Source organism: Centropristis striata, chromosome 5 (genome assembly GCF_030273125.1).
Source record: "Centropristis striata isolate RG_2023a ecotype Rhode Island chromosome 5, C.striata_1.0, whole genome shotgun sequence".
NCBI classification, from domain to species: Eukaryota; Metazoa; Chordata; class Actinopteri; order Perciformes; family Serranidae; genus Centropristis; species Centropristis striata.
The window spans coordinates 11,073,103-11,092,834 of NC_081521.1; the positions used below are offsets into that span (position 1 = coordinate 11,073,103).

The 19,732-nt window shown below is 42.4% G+C and overlaps 1 protein-coding gene across 5 annotated transcripts in view; it reads left to right on the plus strand.

The window, feature by feature from the left end:
- The window catches only part of wu:fa11c10 (protein FAM110A), a 33,920-nt gene extending 14,890 nt beyond the window's left edge, over positions 1 to 19,030 (plus strand). The window contains exons 3-5 of one of the 5 annotated variants that reach the window (XM_059332684.1): positions 2,241 to 2,311; positions 16,079 to 16,496; positions 16,877 to 19,030. In XM_059332684.1, coding sequence (XP_059188667.1) covers positions 16,887 to 18,299 — 1,413 coding nt within the window. In that variant the 5' untranslated portion in view covers positions 2,241 to 2,311; positions 16,079 to 16,496; positions 16,877 to 16,886 and the 3' untranslated portion in view covers positions 18,300 to 19,030. Of the gene's footprint in view, positions 1 to 2,240; positions 2,312 to 2,334; positions 2,510 to 15,946; positions 16,497 to 16,557; positions 16,763 to 16,876 lie in introns of those variants that run through there. The other 4 variants (XM_059332683.1, XM_059332682.1, XM_059332681.1 and 1 more) reach the window with 4 other exon arrangements.
- Positions 19,031 to 19,732: the final 702 nt, after the last annotated feature.

The window sequence follows — 19,732 nt, forward strand, 5'->3', positions numbered from 1 at the left end:
GCTCAGCAGCCACGGTGTGCAGGAAGTGAAGAAAAAATACTCATGGGAATGGATACAAGGGCATTCACTCATTGTTTTTTTTTTATTAATTAAACACACCTTTATATACAAAGTCACAAGAATTCTCTTGAGACATTACAGTACTTAAAGTTTGTGCTGAACCACTGTTTTGCAGGCTTTAATGATAGGATATCCTCGACCACACCTCCTTCATAATCATATTCTTTTCTTTCATTCACCAGCTGCCTGTTATCCCACTTCCCTTCCCTGACTTTCTCACTTACTAGAAGACATTGTTTATTATCTCAGAAGAATCTATTTGAAAGGAAACTGATCTCTCCATGTTTTTCCAAACATCAGTGATATAATTGGATGCTGGGATGTAGTAGAGGCATGTTTCTAATTCTGGTGGAGATGTTTTTGTCTATGTGAAGTTATATCAAACTGAGTTAAAATAAGGCTTAACAGTTAACTGGAATTTTATCCGAATTGCAATATGAGAGAGTGCAATATCTAAATCTGATTCCTTTTGTTTAAAAAGTGCTTGATTTTCATCTACACAATCACTGATGCAAAGCAAAGGTCTTTCACTGTTTAAAATGAAATAATTGTTTGTTGTCTCCTTGTGTCTCAAGCTAGACTTAATGATGTTAACCAAAATGAAAAATTGAGCATTTTTTGTTCCTCTCATGACACTGACCATTTGAGGGGTTTTGCAATTATAGCAAAATAATATTTATAATAATAATTTGGATGTGATAAAGACTTTGAGAGTCTGGTTTTTGATTTGGGTACCTTAAAAGTGCTTGAAAAGTCCTTTAATTTTACCCATTAAAGAACCTATCCAAATGAAAATGACAACAATGATGCAAAAATAATAATTCCCTTCAATATTCTGAATCATATGGCATATTGTAATATCAGTCAAAATAATTGCAATTCTAATTTAAACTGTGCAAAGACCGTGTTTTTAAATTATATGGCCCTTTTCCAACATGACTTAATTATGTAAATGGAATGGCAATTTTAAATTTTCTCATGTGTGAATAAGCCCCCAAGTCACATTTCTGAAAAGATATGACTGCAATCTTTGTGGGTCAACTGACTCATTGATTAATAGACAAATCACTGCAGCTCTGGTTATGTCCTTTAGACTAGTCTGTTATACTACACCTGCTGCTCAGGCTTTTTCTCTGGAGATGTGCTCTTATAAATAGGAAGGATGCATTTTATATTTTCAGCAGCAGCTGCAGAAATGGCAGCAGTTTGTTCGGAATAAGCAGGAAAGATCTCATGAGAAGTAGGGCTGGGCGATATGGACCAAAAGTCATATCCCGATATATTTAAGCTGAATATCGATATACGATATATATCCCAATATTTTGATTGCAAAGTCAGAGCAAATGTTCAGTCGAAGTCAAATATGACATGTCACAAGTAGTTTTATTGAAACTGTTTATTTAAGTGAACATAAATACTGTATAACAACAGGAGTACCTTTTTTCCAAATCAAAGCTCCATAAAGTGCACATTTAAATAAAAAAATTGACAAACCCTAGTAAGGGCAGCATTTACATATAAAAAAAGAAAAAAATTGAACTATATCGATATATATGGTCTAATTCCATATCACATTTTAAAATATATCGATATATCGCCCAGCCCTAATTACAACCCAAGGCTGTGCAGGGAAAAAACAGGGAAGAAAATCGGCAGGTGTTAATTACTTTTTCTGTTCCAGCACTGTGTTTGGTTATTAACATTTTTTTATTTATAAAAATAATATAAAAATAGCCTATGAAATAAAGTTGGCCAATCTTTTTCTGAAATAAATATATTTATATGAGAAAAGAAACCTAAATATGACAAACCCTAGTAAGGGCAGAAAGAAAAAAAATTAAACTATATTGATATATGTGATATATTTTTTGTATATCGATATATCGCCCAGCCCTACCATGGCCCTAAAATCACAGAAAAGTCTGGATTGTAGAGACCAATAACAGCCTACAAAGCACTGTTCACACACTTGGTTCTTTGTTTTCTGATTATGATTGCTGGTGGCACTTTACCTGCTTTTCCTGTCACCATCATTACAAATATGAATCACAGTTCCCCTGCACTGTGGAAATTTCACTTCAAGAGAGCCAGGGTAATGAGAAAGTGCCGGGAAAATCATGTGACTGCTAGGAAAAGCTCTTGCTTCCTGCTTTCCTAACTCTCTTCCTGCTCCTCGACAGAGGGGGCGGAGTCTTCCTCAGCAGTGGGAGGAGAAGGAGCATATGAGCCTAAAGAGCAGAAAGACTCTCAGGTTAGTGTTCATTTGGCTCACAAGGGAACACACTACACGCTTACCGGCAGATTGGCACTGGTGCCTGTTGAAAGCAGCCGTGCAGACTCGGAGCTCCTACCTGCGTCTGTCACTTTAACTTGCCACTCTTGTGCTTTGAAGTTGGAGTTTTCTGCTTTTCCTGGTTAAAGAGCTTACTTTTCAACTCGTATACACCATGTAAGTTAACTTTATCTTGTGTCCTGATCAGAGTGCCTGCAGTGTGTATACAGTGGGGCTGTGTACTTTAAAGGAAGGGGGGCTTGTTGCTCTGCAGGTATCGACAGCAAACATTACACCAGAGAGTGATGTTTGGACTTAAAGATCTTTTGTCAATATTTCTTTAGTGAGCTGTTTTTATTTATGGCCTCTTTACTTAAATGCATTCAATCAGTTGCTGCTAAAAATACCCGAAGCATGGGACGTTAGCTAGAGGATCAGAATAATCCTTATAGTGATAGTCTGGAAAACCATAGAGAACAACTGAAATGCTACTGTGTCTTTCTGTGTCCCTGCCTGTGCTTCCTTGTCCTTGAGATGGAATGCCAAATCTAAAAATACTGGTTTTGATTATAACATTTGGCAGCTCTGCTCCAGGACTATTTTCATTCCCTCAGTCCTCCCAGCTGTAACAGGGTGAGAAGCTGCGTAGCAGGCTGGCAGAGAGGATGTTCTGGACCTCTAACAAGTTGAATGTTGACGTTTCTTTTCTAGCAGCAGCTGAAAGTGTTTCTGAGTGTTATCACGGCAGAGGTGCTTTGGTTTATCTCACACTGGGCTGATAAGGGTCAAAGATCTGACAAACTTTAGTGAGCTCATCTGTCTCTTTTCTGTCTAGGATACATGAAGCTGCTTTAGTTTTTAAAAGGGTTCTACACAACATTCAGAACAGTAGATATAATGGAGTATTGGTGTCCTGACTGGAGAATGAAGTCACTCTTCCTCTGTGTGTCTTTTTAATCCAAACTTTTCTGTTCTTTGTTGACAACAAACAACAACAAATTGTTGTGGTAGCCGGTCTGAATGCACGTGCATGTTAGTGCATGTGAGTCTCTCTGTGTGTCCCACTCACCATGGCTCTACACAGCTCTTATATAGCTCTTATACACCGGTTATTTCTGATAACTACTTCCCATCCGACGGCGTTTGTCTCTGAAGCATAATGTCCACCCGTTGGTTCCCCGTTAGGATACACTGTAGGCTCTGTGCCCACTGTTGCTGTTTTAAGGACTGTTGGCTGTGGCGTTAGCACCATTAGCATAGCCCCCGGCTCAGCCACTGCCATGTGCAGCCAGTGGATATGGCTCGTGTATATCCCGTGTACAGCCTCTTTAAGCCTCAATGTGTGCGAGAGGAAGGAATGAGGGCATTTCACATCAGACCGTTGGCTAAAACAAACAGAAACTCACTCTCTCTGTCAGCAGAGAGGTAATCAGGCTTTATAAAGGGTTAACAGTCAGAGAAAAAGTACAGTGTGTGTGTGTTTGTACATGTGAGTGTGACCAACGGTGTGTGTGAGTAAAGCACTCCTGTATCCAAGCCAACAGTGAGGCCTAGTCTTTGAGGTGACTCCACAGTGACCACTCTCCCTCCCACCTGTGTGTGTGTGTGTGTGTGTGTGTGTGTGTGTGTGTGTGTGTGTGTGTGTGTGTGTGTGTGTGTGTGTGTGTGTGTGTGTGTGTGTGTGTGTGTGTGTGTGTGTGTGTGTGTGTGTGTGTGTGTGTGTGTGTGTGTGTGTGTGTGTGTGTGTGTGTGTGTGTGTGTGTGTGTGTGTGTGTGTGTGTGTGTGTGTGTGTGTGTGTGTGTGTGTGTGTGTGTGTGTGTGTGTGTGTGTGTGTGTGTGTGTGTGTGTGTGTGTGTGTGTGTGTGTGTGTGTGTGTGTGTGTGTGTGTGTTCTACCAGATTGAGGACAGCAGTATGTGATTGCGTCCACGCCTGCGTTTCTCTGGAATGTGTTCATCACCACGTTGAAGGGGGGGTATTATCTCGCTCCCTGCATTTTTTGTTTGCCTTCAGGCTCTACCATTGCAGCATAGATGTGTGTCTGTGTGTCTTTTCAGGTATGCAGCTCTGTATCTTTTTGTATGCTGTTGGCATGTAATTGCATTAGTGTGTACATTAGTTTATACGTGCACATATGTCTCGAGGTGTATGTGTTTCCCAACAGACAAGCTCCAGCTGTGTGAGGCAAGAAGAGACGCCTCAAGCCACTGATCCACACACACACACACACACACACACACACACACACACACACACACACACACACACACAGACATACACACTCATCTCCTAAAAGATGTACAGATGAGTTTGTGGAGTATCATCACATTTTACTTATTCAGCAGAAATTCTTTGCTGGATCCAAGTTTTTCACCCTCTAGAGGTTTCAGCTACGCAACAATCTCTACCGACATTGTGAATGTGAGGAGTTGTAATCCTGCATGCTTGTTATCCCGGACGGGGAGAAAAATAATCACCCAACACCTTTTGGACCTGAAACAAGACCTAAATTTGCCTGAAGATTTGGAAGAGAGAGTTTAAATTCATAAAGTTGTATCTACTGAGTTGTGCCAATGGATTGCATAATACCGTGTTGAATGAAAGGTGCTCTGGCTGTCTATCAAGCACTTTTCCACTCACTTTGCAAGATTCCACTTCAACTTGATAACCATCTCAATTTTTTAAACTTAAAATACAAAGGAGCAGAGTGAACACTTTATTGTATTGTATAACCCCCATTACAAAAAGGTCATTCGCAAATAATTTTTGACATAAATTTAATTAAAACTGTACAACAATATATTAAATTTTTTACCTTATCAACTTCATGGATTCTTGTAAATGCTGAATTTGATGCCAGCAACACAGTTCATAAAAAGTTGGGACAGGGGCTATAAAAGAAAGTTGGGACTATCCAGATTTTTACCTGTGCAAAGTTGAAAAGCCATCATCTGTGACGGTATGGTGGTGTGTTGGTACCTGCGGCATCATGTGGAACTCTCACATCTGTGAAGGCACCATTGATGCTGAACGGCACAGACATGTTGTGGCTGGGGAAAGGGACTTCTGGAATGCCCTGCTTAACCTGCAGCCCCCGCGACCCGGCCCCAGATAAGCGGAGGAAAATGGATGGATGCCATCCAGCCACAGCTTTTCCACGGATGTCCCTGCTCATTTCAGCAAGACAATGCCTGCACTCCAGACTTGATTTTCATTGTTTTGCACTTTATAACACGCAAAAAATGACGACAGAGGCCCCAGGCTGTTCTCCAGCAACTGGAGTCGTATATCAAGCCAGAATGGGAAAGAATTTCACTTTCAAAACTTTTTTTTCAAAAAGTCAGTATAACACAGTGGAAAACATGTCCCGTCCTAACTATTTGCGAATGTGTTGCAGGCATGAAATATGAAATAAGCAAATATTTACAATTTACTGTAATCAGTTTAAACATGAAATTAATGGTCATGGTAGAATTTTTCACTTCAATATACCGTATTTCCTCAATTTAAAGCCGGGCCCCTATTAATGACCGGCCTCATTTAGTAACCGAGTGTAAAAACAATTTTTAGTAAATAAAAGCCGGCCTCTTTTATAAGCCGGGTGTCTTACCGGTGTTATGTCAAAGTCTGTTCCCCCGTCGATATGTGTCCCCCTTACCTTAACCTGCACCAAGCTGACCCCTGACCCCAACCAGTCCTCCTTTAAGTTGTTAACATGAGCCCAAGTTTACCTTAACCCCAAACAGTTCTCTCTACAAGGCCTAACCTTAAACTGAAATCCTAACTCCAACCGCGGAAACATCATTTGTCGGGGTTACAGATTTCCACATAACACCTGTATTGGCCACACGAGTTAGTACTGTAGGTAAATATGGTTGATTCTCCTGCTGTCCTAGTCATTCTCTGTAAAGTCGAGCCGTTTACACACGTTCTTCTGGGCTTTTTAGTAGTTTAGACATTTTAAATCCTGCTTAAAATGAACATTCAGCGTGCTGTTCATTGTTTGTTTACATCCGAGTACTTCCAATATGTCCGACATCCGGGTAACTGGCTACAATGCACTGTGTTAAACACTCTAAAAAGTGCCGGTCAGAGCTGCTCTGATTTTCTTTTTTTTTATTAATAGAAGCCCCGGCTACTATTTGAGGAAATACGGTATGTGAAATAGGATCAGCAAATCATCACTGTTTTATTTACGTTTTACATAGCGTCCCAACTGTTTAAGAATCTGGGTTGTATTAAGTTCTTGTTCATGTTGCAGAACATATTCAATCAGTTTTTTGTTTGTGTTTTTTTGTATTTACCTAATGCGGGCAAATGGCAGATGTTCTAATACGTTTGTCTTAGCTGCTGGGTTTTGTTTTCCCGAGGGAAGACTTAGCCACATGCTCTCCGCTGATTACATACTCAGTCAAAACTCTCTTCCTGACATGCACACACACACACAGAAAGGAGGATGTCGACATTCATGGATGCACAGCTAGACATATACATATGAGACAGGATTTCATTGGACCCCTCCTCCTGGGTGTAATTGTGCATGGATGTGTGTGTTTCCCGAGGCCACAGCCCCAGACAGAGGTGGAGGAGGGGGGGGTTGAGGGGAGACCCATGGATGGATGGAGGGAGTGGGGGAGGGCCTTACAAAGATGAACCTAGATGCTATAATAACTGTCTGCTTATGGTTCAGTGGTTGTTTTTGCAGTTGACTGGACCTTGTTTCATATAAGAGTTGCATAACCCTGTAGTCCAGACACTTCAGTCATTCATCGTCTGTGGACTTCTCCACCCAACCATGTGCTGTTTTCAGTAGGAAACGGGCAGCATGGCCAGAGCTGATAGCTGCACAGCAGTGTGTGGGGAGGCCGGGGCATTAAGGGCTGAGTCCTGTAAGGTCTGGTGGCTCTCTGTCTTCATTAGCTGTCTGTGGAGCTCCCTAAATGATCCTGGAGTGGGCGTGACTGATAACCTTTTGAACTCTGCTTTTAAGCTTTTTATTGACTTACAAACTGAAGCTGGGGTGTCCCAGTGGGGTGATGGGCTTGTGTTGCACGCACATAACCTGATTTTTTGGGCCTTTTTTTCATGGTTAGACCATTATTCATCCAGAAGATATAAGGAAGATGCTTTACTGCGTTAATTAAGCCTGGAGTGTTCAAGTGGCAGCAGTGATAAGAGTTTATGAGGACATGAAAATGTTAAGGGATGGGCCTTCCTCACTAATTCTTATTCTATTATATCTATTCTTCTCTCAGTCCACAGTACAATACTGTTCCAGTCCAGCAACATCACAGTCTTTATCTGACTGCCAGCACATGACTACATTGTATTAACAGGGCGCTTGACTTAATGATGATGATTTCTGTCAAGGCAAAAGTGTAATGTTAGTTGGTCAGAACCTGTCAAATACAACTTAATAATTACATAATTGGTGCTCAGAGGATGAATCCTAATGATTGTGACAAACTCCTAACTTTTACTCAAGCACCACCATTAGGTGAAAGGTGGTTTTATTAATTCCAAGCCAGTTGATGGAAACGTCCCTAATTCTTTAAAGCAACATTTCAAAATTTTGCTTCAGAATTCTCTTTGACTTTAATACAAACACGTTTATTGAGTTTTTTTCTTGTTAAACTACTATGTCCGAGTTCAAGAATGAACTTTAATGTTTATGTTTTACTGTTTTTTTGCCTAATAAAGGCAGAACTTATTAAATAATTATAAACTCATAATAAAAAGCATCATTCATAGCTGCACAGTTACTCTAAAAATAATATCTAAAAGATTAATAGAACAGGTAGAGACAATAAAACTCTGCTAAGAGTTGAAAGGCTTCAGTGATTTTCTGGTGGTTAGATTGCCCAGTCTACAGCCTGACTCAGTGTGGGATTCCTCTACAGCAGCTGCCAGTATTCAGGCTTCATGGCTAAGAGGCAGGACCAAGTGCCCAGATATAGACGGGCTAAGGTCACCGCAAAAACAGGGTCAACCTGCTGGTCACTCACACACACAGTCAGAAGCAAACACTCCAGCCGGGCTTGTTTGTTATTTTTTCTCTCTTTGTCGTACGTTCCCTGTTGTGAAATGCGTCATTGCTTCCTGCTCACTCATCCAGTGGGCAACCAACCTGAGAAATCACTGCTGACTAACGTGTCGCAACTACTCCTCCTCCTCTCTGCTTGGGATGAAGGTGACTGTTTCAAAGAATATTGATTTTGAATTACTGGGATTGAAAGATTTACACATTTGCTAGTGTCTGTCTGCACATTGCCCCGGGACAGGATAGTAGAATTAAACTTTATCACCTCATCTTGTCATCTACACCTACAATACAGGCCAAAAGTTTGGACACACCTTCTTATTCAATGCGTTTCCTTTATTTTCATGACTATTGACATTTAAATTCATCAAAACTATTAATGAACACATGTGGAATTATGTACTTAACAAAAAAGTGTGAAATAACTGAAAACATGTCTTATATTCTAGTAAGCAAAGGGTGGCTACTTTGAGGAATCTAAAATACAAGGCATGTTTTCAGTTATTTCACACTTTTTTGTTAAGTACATAATTCCATATGTGTTCATTCATAGTTTTGACGCCTTCAGTGAGAATCTACAATGTAAATAGTCATGAAAATTAAGAAGAACGCATTGAATGAGAAGGTGTGTGTCCAAACTTTTGGCCTGTACTGTACATCATTCATTAATATCACAAGATTAAAGATGTTTTCCTTCAGTATCTCAGCTTCAGATTGGACAGGAGGGGCTTCCTGGTGACATCTCTTTAGGTGCGGTCTTTGTTGTTTTCTATACAATCTGAGGTCAATGTCCGCTGGGACCAAGGCCGCTAAGATATGACGAGCCAGCTGGCGTCACAGACCACACACATGAACTTGTTCCTGTTCCTCAATGTTTAGACCCTCAGAGTGCTGCATTTTCCTGTTTTTTTGTTGTGATTCAGGACATGTAAAATCAAGGAACAGAAGTATGGAAATGATCAGATGTGGCCTGTGTTTCCTCGTGTCTCCTACCAAAACCCATTTCCTCACGTGTTGCTCCCAGCCATGGGCTCTCCCTATAATTAATCTTCAGCAGGCTGGTTGGTAGATGACCATAGTCGGCTGTGGTAAAACGTTAGTCATCCCTTCCTTTCAGCTGGAGCTTCCCCTGCCACTCTTTGAAACATTTTTGGTCACAGAGATCCACATTTATGTGCACACTTTTATCTGTCTTTTCTTTGCGTCTTCCTAATACTCAATTGCACGCACAACACTACGGAACACAATCTCTTTGTTACACACACAGCAGACATCATAAGCCATATCATTACCCGCTAATGTGGCGGTTGGAAAGCCAAATGTAAAAACAGTCAAATTCATTCAGCAACAAAGCAGTAAGCATAGTTTCATGTCCGTTGAACCGAGCAAGTTTCCATCGCAGAATAGAAATATCATTCCTCGGTCTGTTGCTGTGGTGGGCGCCTGTGGTGCGCTCATTGCTTTTAGAGACATCAGCTGTTTGTGTAACTGCAGAACAGAACATGAATGGAAAACGAAAGAGGGAAAGTTGGAAAAACAAGACGGACAGGCTGAAAGGAATAACTTCCTTAGGAAACAAAAATATCTAACAGACACAGGTTTGTGTAGCTATCCTTTGCATTGCATTGACTTAAATTATCTGGACAGTCTTTGCTTTGGTACCCACAATGACTACTGGTCCTGACAAAGTCGGTGTTTGTATCAGGAAAGGTCCCCAGTAGGTAACAAAAACATGAACTTGCACACACAAACACAGGCCCTATTCAGACCTGGCATTTACATGAATCCTTGAGTGATCTGATAATGAATGGACAACTCTAAGTACAGATGTGAATGCAATCAAGACACATTAAGGACAATTGGAGCTGCATATGGCCACATTGTGTTTTCTAGTAGTGTGTATGCAAATGTGTTGTGGGCCACATTGAAGTACCGTCTACTTTACTTTCTTATTCAAACATCCTCTATGTAAGCCGAAGTATGCACTCATCTGGCTTTGTCCACCATGTAACAACATTTTAAAAGCAAAAAGAGATATACAACGAGTTACATCTTGGAGGATTTGGTTCACTGGGAAGACGCCAAGGAATAGACCCAGTCTTGTTTCGATTTCATCTTCTCCTTTTCATTTCTGGCAGACAAGACAAAGAAGTGAATTGCTGCTTCTTGTCGGATTAAAGCAACAACGCATTTGGTCTTTGCAAACAGAAATAATGTATGTGTTTGTTTGCATCATAGCACCCAAAACACATCTTAATGCCAGGTGTGAACAGGATCATTCACATCTTGTTTGGTGGTAGCCAGAAGCATAACAGCACACCAGCACACACACACACACACACACACACTCTTGTACTTCTATCTTTGTGAGGCCCCTCATTGGAACAGTGAATTCCCTTGCAAGATTATAATAGTTTGGGATTTTTCATTAGTTTTAGTTTTAATTTTGTTGTGAATTTTTGTTTTCAATTTTCAGTTAGTTTTAATGAACTTTTAGAGTGAGTTTGCTAGTTTTAGTTTAGTATTTCTTTTTTTGAAATGCTTTAGTTTTAGTATAGTTTATTAGTTTTAGTTTTTTGTAATGGGGTATTTGTTGGGTGGGAGGTTAAAAAAGGTCACAGTAAATTTTGCCTTTATTTCCTTTGCCTTATCCATCTTCATTATGTATGAAAAAAGTTGACAAAGACGAAAATGAAGGACATTTTCACTATAATTTTAATTAGTTTTGTAACCACACAATACAGTTTCAGTTAATTATCGTTATCATGTAACCTTTAACCCTTAAAACAAAGTCTGAAATCTCAAAAAAGCCTTTAAAGAAGTGAGGACCGGCCGAAATGTCCTCACTTTGCAAAAATGTCCTCACTCTGTTGGTTAAAAACGTGTCTTGGTCCTCACTATGTAGGAAGTACAAGAACACACACACACACACACACACCACACATAACAGAGCCTTTAAGCTGCCTGACCCTGTACATTGACTATCCAGGATGATAATATTTGCATGTCGATAGCTCTTCACCAAAGAAGGAAAGTAACTGTGTTGCATTTACATACTCCCAAATTTGATCTCCATGAAGTGTGAAGTCAGCTTTTATTTAACATTTACAGTCTTTTGCTCCGTATTTTGGAGCCTTCTAGCAACAATAATTGTTGTTAGTAGTTTGAACTTTTGTCTCGCTATTTCTCCATCCTCAACAGTATCCATTGCTGAACTGTTGGGTCCAGTCACGTAACAAAGAAAGTAAATAATGAGTGGATCATGAGATCATAGTTATCAGCTGGGGCGGGTTTATGTGGGGGATCTTTGTGTGTGTGTATGTTTGCATGCACACAGATCTTGGCATGGTTGTTTAAACCTTGTGGTTGAACTGGATAGCTATCCGAGGTTTCGCCTTTGTTTTGACACAAATTTTCCACTTTAGTAATTGTGTTTAAAGCATTTTTCAGAGTCAGTAATGGAGCCTTTAAATGGCATTATTTTATATTGTGGAAAATGCAAAGAGGAGGCCAAGTTGGTATGTGTACACTTTATAGAACATTACACAATGAATTGGGACCTCTGTCAAAGTATTTGTGTTTTTCTTGTACCCAAATGACAAAGACCAGCCAAAGGTTGGCCATTCCTAAAGACACTGGTCTTTGAAAAGGTTCTAAATCTGGACTAAACGGACGTGTTTTTTCAGTAGAGGCCCACGTGAGGGTAATAACAAGGCCACAGCATACTAAACCTGAGGTGGCTGAGGTTTCTGTGACCAGGCGTTTTTTTTTCCTGGTCTTTAGGATGAGCTTCTATGGATGGACACATACACAACTATTTCTATAATTACCCTTAGCTATTGCACTGAAGCTGGTGTTAGTCAGTGTGTGAGTAGCTCTATTGGCTGCTTCTTATCTCTGCTTGAGAATAGACACTCAAGTCTACATAATGGACTATATAAATGGACTTGGTCTCCGTGACGTCACCCATTACCACCCCACTCTGTGTTTTGGCCATTGCCATCATGGTTTATGGCCGGTACTGTAGTGGATTTCAACCACAACGCATGTGCAGTACAGATTGGGAGCCAGAATGATACTATGCATAAGCTAACGCTAGTGCTAGCTAGCTAGCTAGCTAGCTTGGTTATGAAGGATAGGGATATTTAGCTTAGTTTAGCTGTAAATGAAGTGTTTGTTAAAAAACCTCAGTGACTTTGCAGAAGAGTGCTCAACGAACATTTAAAGTTTAGTTCCCCTATTGAACTGCAGGTCAAGGGGGCACATCCTGCCCTCATCCTGAACAAGGCTCACTTCTTCTATTTGGCTATAGGTTAAGAGACCATACCGTGCCCTCTTATTGAACCTTTCCTGACAACCGGTTAGAACTAGGTTAAGGTGCAGTTATTTCAGTAAGAAACATATTCAAACATACATACAAGACACCGTAGTTTTGAAAAGATATAACCACAAGGTGCCAGTATGGGTTGGCTACTGCGTCACCGTCCTAAATTGACCAATGGTGAAAAAGTCCAGCCTATTGTCTGGGTGGGGCCCACAACCAGAAGATAACTGTGACTTGAGGAACTTGTTGGTTATGACTGATGATCCCAGCGTGGACACAGCAGAGTCCAGCTGCTCATTGCATTTGGCTATTATTCTTTCAATTATTGGTAAACTGTATTCAGTTGTTTTGAGTCTTTTGTAAAAACCAAGTCTAGAACAAAAGAACCGGGGCAGAGTGCGGGAGGCTTTAAGAGCCCCGGTTCTAATAGTTACCAAGGAGCAATCTTTATTCAAAATGAACAGCTGAAGCCATAGAGTCCAACCAAACACTGAACAAACAATTTTTAAGCAATCAAAATGTTGCAGGTTAACTTTCATAAAGTGAAAACACACTGTGGAAGTGTTAAAGTTCAAAGACGAAAACACACAATACACTATGCTTGCAACCTAACATCATAAGGTCGCCCCGCCATAAAGCATACTCTGCTTTATGGTCTATTTTACTCTAAATGAGACCATAATGACAAAATGAACATCATGCTGTATTGAAAACGATTTGAAACAAATGATTGAGACCATAAGCTCATTGGAAAATGTTTCCTTAATTGATTCCTATTGGCCCCTGCTGTCCATTAGAAAGAATACAGGTTTAAGGCATTTCTGCATTGACTTCACTTTTCAGGCCCGGCTGCAGACAAATTGCATTATGGGTAATTTAGGTGCCTAGTTCTGTAAAGGAGGAAGAATGTGAGGGAAAAAAAACATTTCTTGTGGTGTTACATTGATTTTGAAAACTGTTAATGTACTAGGTCAGTGGAGTACTCGTGTACTAATGAAAGCTCAATAATTTGAAGACAGGTGTGTGTGTTTCTCACTTAATCATTAAGCCGTTTTGATAAGCCAAAAGTCCCAACTGTGATGATGTCATCATTTTGTGTGCGTCTCACGGGTTTCTGTCTTCCTGTAACTGAAACTAACTAAACAATCCCCCCTTTCTTTGTCTAGAAAATGTGAAACTTTCTTTCTTGTGCGTTCAGTGTTTCCATCAGAGTTTCTTGTTTTTTGCTCCATCCACTGAATGAACTCCCTGGAGGTTTGCCTAAAGGCTTTTGCTCGCTTAATGTTTGTGAATCATTATTTTCTGTGATGCAAATGTGTTTGTAATTTAAGCTCGACTATTTTAAACTCTTCTTTTGGTTGTCACATAGTGGAGATCAAAGGGAAGTGTGTGACTGTTTGTGCATATCTGTGGCTTTCAAGCTCTTGTAGTTCCTGAAAGCGCGTATGTGCGTCTGTCCAAGTCTAAGCTGTCATGGTCGCTTTTGCTTTGCTCTGTTCAGGGATGAGAGTGAGAAAGAGAGGGGGAGATGTGGAGGGGGGAACAAGGTCACATGTTGAGGAGACGAGAAGGAAGACGGCTATAAAAAGACTAATTAAAAATGTGCGGATAGATATGTTGGAGGTGGAGGTGAGGAGGAGGAGGGAGAGAAACGGGCCCACTTACTGGGTGTGATGTAACCCTGGAGTGTAATGTTGTAAACGATAAGAAGCAGGGGAGGGATGAGCTGCGGTGAAGAGTGGAGGAGTGTTGGGGGATGGAGAGAATTGTTTTTCTGGGAAATTAGAGCTCTGAGAAATAGGGAAGAATAGATGAAAACAGTTTCAGCAGTGCTTTGAATCCTAAAACCCAGAAAAAATACAGAAGTAATTGGGTGTAGAAACAAGCAGTGAAAGTTTGTTTGTGTCTAAACTAGTGTTGCATTATGTGAAGCCAGTCTTTAGACACTGTACACATCAAGACCACAACACTTCAAACTGTTCAATGTTGTCAAAATACATTCTTGGAGACTTATTTGATACCCTGTTGGTAAGAAAATATGATCTCCATTAAGTAAAGGTAATTGAATGTACCAAAACTATATAAAAAAAGTAATTACAACTAGGACTGGGCGATATGGACCAAAAGTCATATCCCGTTATATTTAGGCTGAATATCGCTATACAATATCAGGATATATATTGTATATCGCAAAGTGAGAGCAAATGTTCAGTTCAAGTCAAATATGACATGTCACAAGTAGTTTTTATTTAAAATCTTTATTAAAGTAAACACAAATACTGTATAACAGGAGTACATTTTTTTCAAATCAAAGCTCCATAAAGTGCACATTTAAAATTTTCCGAAATAAATATATTTTATATGAGAAAACAATAAAGAACATTACAAAAGAGCTTAATATGACAAACCCTTGTAAGGGCAGCATTTATATATAAAAGAAAAAAATGTAACCATATCGATATATGCGATATGGTCTAATTCATATCACATTTTAAAATATATCGATATATCGCCCAGCCCTAATAACAACCCTAGGCTGTGCAGGAAAGAAAACAGGGAAAAAATCGGCAGGTATTTAATGACTTTTTCTCTTCCAGCACTGTGTTTGGTCATTAAATTGTTTTTATTTATTTATTGTTATATCAAAAGTATTGCTTTTTAAGATTAGTATTGTGTCAAAGTTCAACATTCTGTTATTGTGACAAGAAGCCTACCACAAGCAGCAGATAAATAGTACCATGATTAGACTAGACAAGGAAATGCTCTATTGTTTACTGTGTGTCTTGTTCACACTCCTGTCCACACTTCATCTCTTCTTCTGCGCTGATGAAGACAAAGAACTGAACTAGATGAACAGTTGTGTGGGCTTTCACTGTTTTTCACTATGTTTTCATAGCACCCCGCTGAGCTTGATGCAAGTCAATGTAAAAGATTGCAGCTGTTTCGCCCGTTCTCCCCCTCTCTCTTTCTCTCCCCCCTTTCTCCCTTTCAAAGAATTTTCATTTGAATGAAAACCCTGCCTCAGTGTTTTGTTGTGCTCCGATGGGGGAGGGGTCCCATTGGTCAGAATCCCTTTCGAGGTGGACCAATGGGAGCGCGCCTCCCGCCTCCCACCCCGCCTCCTGTGCCCCACTGAGGCTCCCGGCCTGGCGTGTGATTGGCCGGCTGGGAGGAGTCAGACTCTGTATTAAAGCCTGTCTCGTCTGTTCCACTTCAGTGTTGAAGAGAGTCCCCGTCTGTCAGCCGGAGAAGTGTGTGTGTGTGTGAGTGTGTGTGTGTGTATCAGTACGTGTGGATGCTTTTGTTAATGGGAGGCGGGCAGAAAACGGAGCGCTCTACTATTATCTGACTTGGACTTGCATCTCTTTTTAACCCTCTCCAGGACTGTGGGGCTCTCCAGCTGAGTTGCGGGACAGCTTTTTGTGTCAGATCACAGCTGGACGGGTGGACGGGCTTGACAGACGAGTTGGACAGAGACCGTGAAAGGGATCTTAAAGGCCGTTGTGTTGCCGGTATCACTGCCAGCTGATCTACCAGACCTGCGTTTGGGATAAAGAGCCTTCATCGGCTGCACTGTGGCTGACCGCTGACCCCGATCTGCAGCCAAACCCCCTTCTGGGTCAGCACTGAGCTAATAGAGGTGGTCTGGCCGGGCCTGATGTGGAATTTGACCCCGACTGACCCTGTCCCACAAGTAGCCTTTCACTGAGCCTGGACCCAGTGGAGAGGAAGGATAAAGAGCAAGAGGGGCGACGAAGAAGAAAAGGAGGCGAGAAGTGAGAGCAGCGGCACAGCGACTGGTAAGGAAGTTAAAGGGGCTCCGGGAGCCAGGGTGCGAGGGAGGAGGGGGAGGAGAGTGGGAAGAAAAGAGAGGATACAAAAGAGCTATTTTCTTAGGCTTAGAGAGAACATGTGGGAACTCTAAAAGGATGTTGGTGGACCATTAAAGCCCCACTGTCACCCACCTCTCCTTCTGTCACCTCTTCTCTTATCTCCTCATGGCCACAACATTAAACTTGCTACAATTCACTTTTTGTTACCTTTAACACAATGAATACGGAGAAAAGTGAGTCATTATCTACTGATTGTCTTTTATTCTTTGCTTGTCTTTCTTAAAAAGTCAGTTTCCAAAATCCTTTTGACTGATCTTGACATTGAAATGTTCCTCTCTCTCTGTCAGCTCCTCCAGCATGCCGGTGGAGACCCTGCGGCCGTCTGACGGCCGTCTGGCTGGGGTTCCCTTTACCTCCGCCATGCCCTTCAGGATACTTAACAAGGGCCCGGACTACTTCCGTCGCCAGGCCGAGCCCGGGACCCGTAAACTGAGTGCTGTGGAGCGCCTGGAGGCCGACAAGGCCAAGTACGTGAAGAGCCAGCAGGTGGCCCTCACACGCCAGGCCCCCATCAAACCACCAATCATCCGCAAGCCCCTCATCCCTCCGGGGATGATGCTCCAGTGTCAGATCAGCACTCCTCCTGCCCGCAAAGTCCCCCGCTGCCCGGCCGACGTGGAGAACGGAGGAGGGAGAGATGGACCAGGAGGAAGACGAGGACCTGCTCTGAACTTGGATATTCTGAATAATCTAATAAATGATGTATGTGATGGACCAATGCCCTGCTCGCAGTCCTCTTCCTCCACCTCCCCCTCCTCTTCATCTCCTTCGTCAGGCGCTAAGAGCATCAGCAGCAGCCTGTCAGCAGAACAAGAGAGGAGCAACCGGCTCCTCAACAACCTCAAACCGATGAATCACGGCACCATTAACTCCTCATCCACCTCCTCCTGCACCTCCTCTCCACTCAACAATAACCTCCGGATCCCTGCAGCAGAACCCGCCCGCCGTCCGCCCCCTATTCCAGCACGTGTGCCCCGTATTGGGGTTCCGGCCCCCTATAGCTCCCCTAACTCTGTGACGGTGCGCAGGGTGGACGTTCGGCCCCAGGCTGAGATACGGAAGCCTCAGAGGGCCCTGCTGCAGCCCCAACTAAGGCCCAGACAGACTGCCCAGGGCCAAGTGGCACACCCCCAGGTCCCACCTCCACCACCTCCTGCATCCTCCCAGAACCACCCCCAGCTCATCACCCCCTCAAAAACCCTCCCGTCCCCTCCAGTCTGCCTGCCCCCTAGTCCCATGCTGGTCCGAGCCGGCATGATCCCGCCAGCCTCCCCCGCTTTCACCCGCATCTCAAACGCCAGCTCCAAGGGCTCTGCCCGTAAGCACCCATCCCTGCACCGCTCCAAGTCGGACCTGAGCGACCGCTACTCCCGCGCCACGGCCGACCTGGAGCGATTCTTCAACTACTGCGGGCTGGACCCGGGGGAGGTGGAGAGCATGGGCGGAGTGGAGCGCTTCACAAGAGCCAACTCGGACATCGTGTCCGTTTCCAAGTTACGCAGCGTCAGCACGCCCAGCTCGGAGTGCGGAGACGAGGTCATGCGGGAGAGGGAGGACGGGGGGGAGGAGGATGACGAGGACGGGCCCGCCAGAGCCAACGAGCGGGTCCCCTACGGCATCTCGGTCATCGAGAGGAACGCTAGAGTCATCAAGTGGCTGTACGGCATCCGTCAGGCGCGGGACACTAATAACGCCGTCTCGAACGTATAGGCTAACGAGGACTCGGAAAGACTTGAAAAGACTTGAAAACAGGGAAGCAGAACTTTTTTGTATGAATACATACGTCTGAAGAAGGGAAAGCCCGTCTTCTGCTGCCTTACGTCACATTAAAGGATAATCCAGTAGTTGTTTTTTTCTTTTTCAGTCGCACTTGTTTTGGGACTTACAAATCAGTGATTGTTATCTGGGCTGCAAGTCAGGACTGCTTCCCTGCAGGACTAAATGGACGATACATTTCCCTTTTTCTTCACTTGATCTTGTATAACAATATTGGTATACGAAAGCAATAATAGACTGGTATAAATGCTGATGGTGAGGATGAAGGCAGTATGTTTGAGATAGTGGTTCTTTATGTAAAGGTACTCTATATGTGTGCGTGTGTGCATGTGTGTGTGTGTGTGTGTGTGTGTGTGTGTGTGTGTGTACACCGGAGAGCTCCAGCAAAAAGCCACTGGAATTTGGCTGCAAACTGCCCGAGCCTCTGATGTTACACAGTGACTGTTGAGCGAGCCAGGAAGAGAACCACGTTGATACTGTGAAACTTCACAAAAAAAGCTTCCATAAACTCATTTGTATTTTCAGAAAAAAAGACGTTTGGTTTTTTTTTTTATTTGGCTGTAAGACTGTTATTCTACAAATTTCTGTCAGCATGCGAGTGAAACGTTTGTACACATGTATTTTCGGGTTTGTCATGTCAACGAAGCACACACTTTACTCACACACAGATAATCACAACACGGCACAGACGTACATTCAGGTCAGTTACGGTGAATACGGGAGCAGCGGCAGTTAGTGCAGTCTGCGTATGTGACTGTAACGATGTCTAGGTGTGTGTTTGCATCTCGGCCTCATGTCTTGGATTTTGCTGCACTGGTGCAGCCAGAGAAAGCTGTTTACTATGTATGTCTTGGCACGCATGAGAGAGAGCAAGTCATATGATAAGGGTTGATCTCATAAGTGGATGGTTGAAGTAAGTGAAGCATGGAAAAGTTATTTTTGCCTCCAGTAAGAATGGAGAGAAAATCAAAGGATGGGTAAAAAAAAAAAAAAGATATCTATGGTGGTTCTGAAAGTGTCTCAGGAAAGTGTACTTGGCATACTAACAAAAATGGACCAATATTTATTTGGAAAAAAATTAATTTAATGTATTTTTTAATATTGGACAACTTTGTGTACAGAATCTTTGCTCTTAAGTGCAATCTGATCATATCAATGACAATAACAGTATACATAGGGTCACATTTAAACACAAGCACAGGCACATGCTGAGGGGGAAGCCAGTGTTACATGCACCCTGCTGCTCTGAGGGGGGGGCACTACACAAAGTGAGACTGTGGTGTATTTATTTGACTTCCTGTTTGCTGTAGAGAGGAGGCCTGTCTCCTCTCTACAAGTTCTCCACCCTCTGCATCTACTTCCTTTAA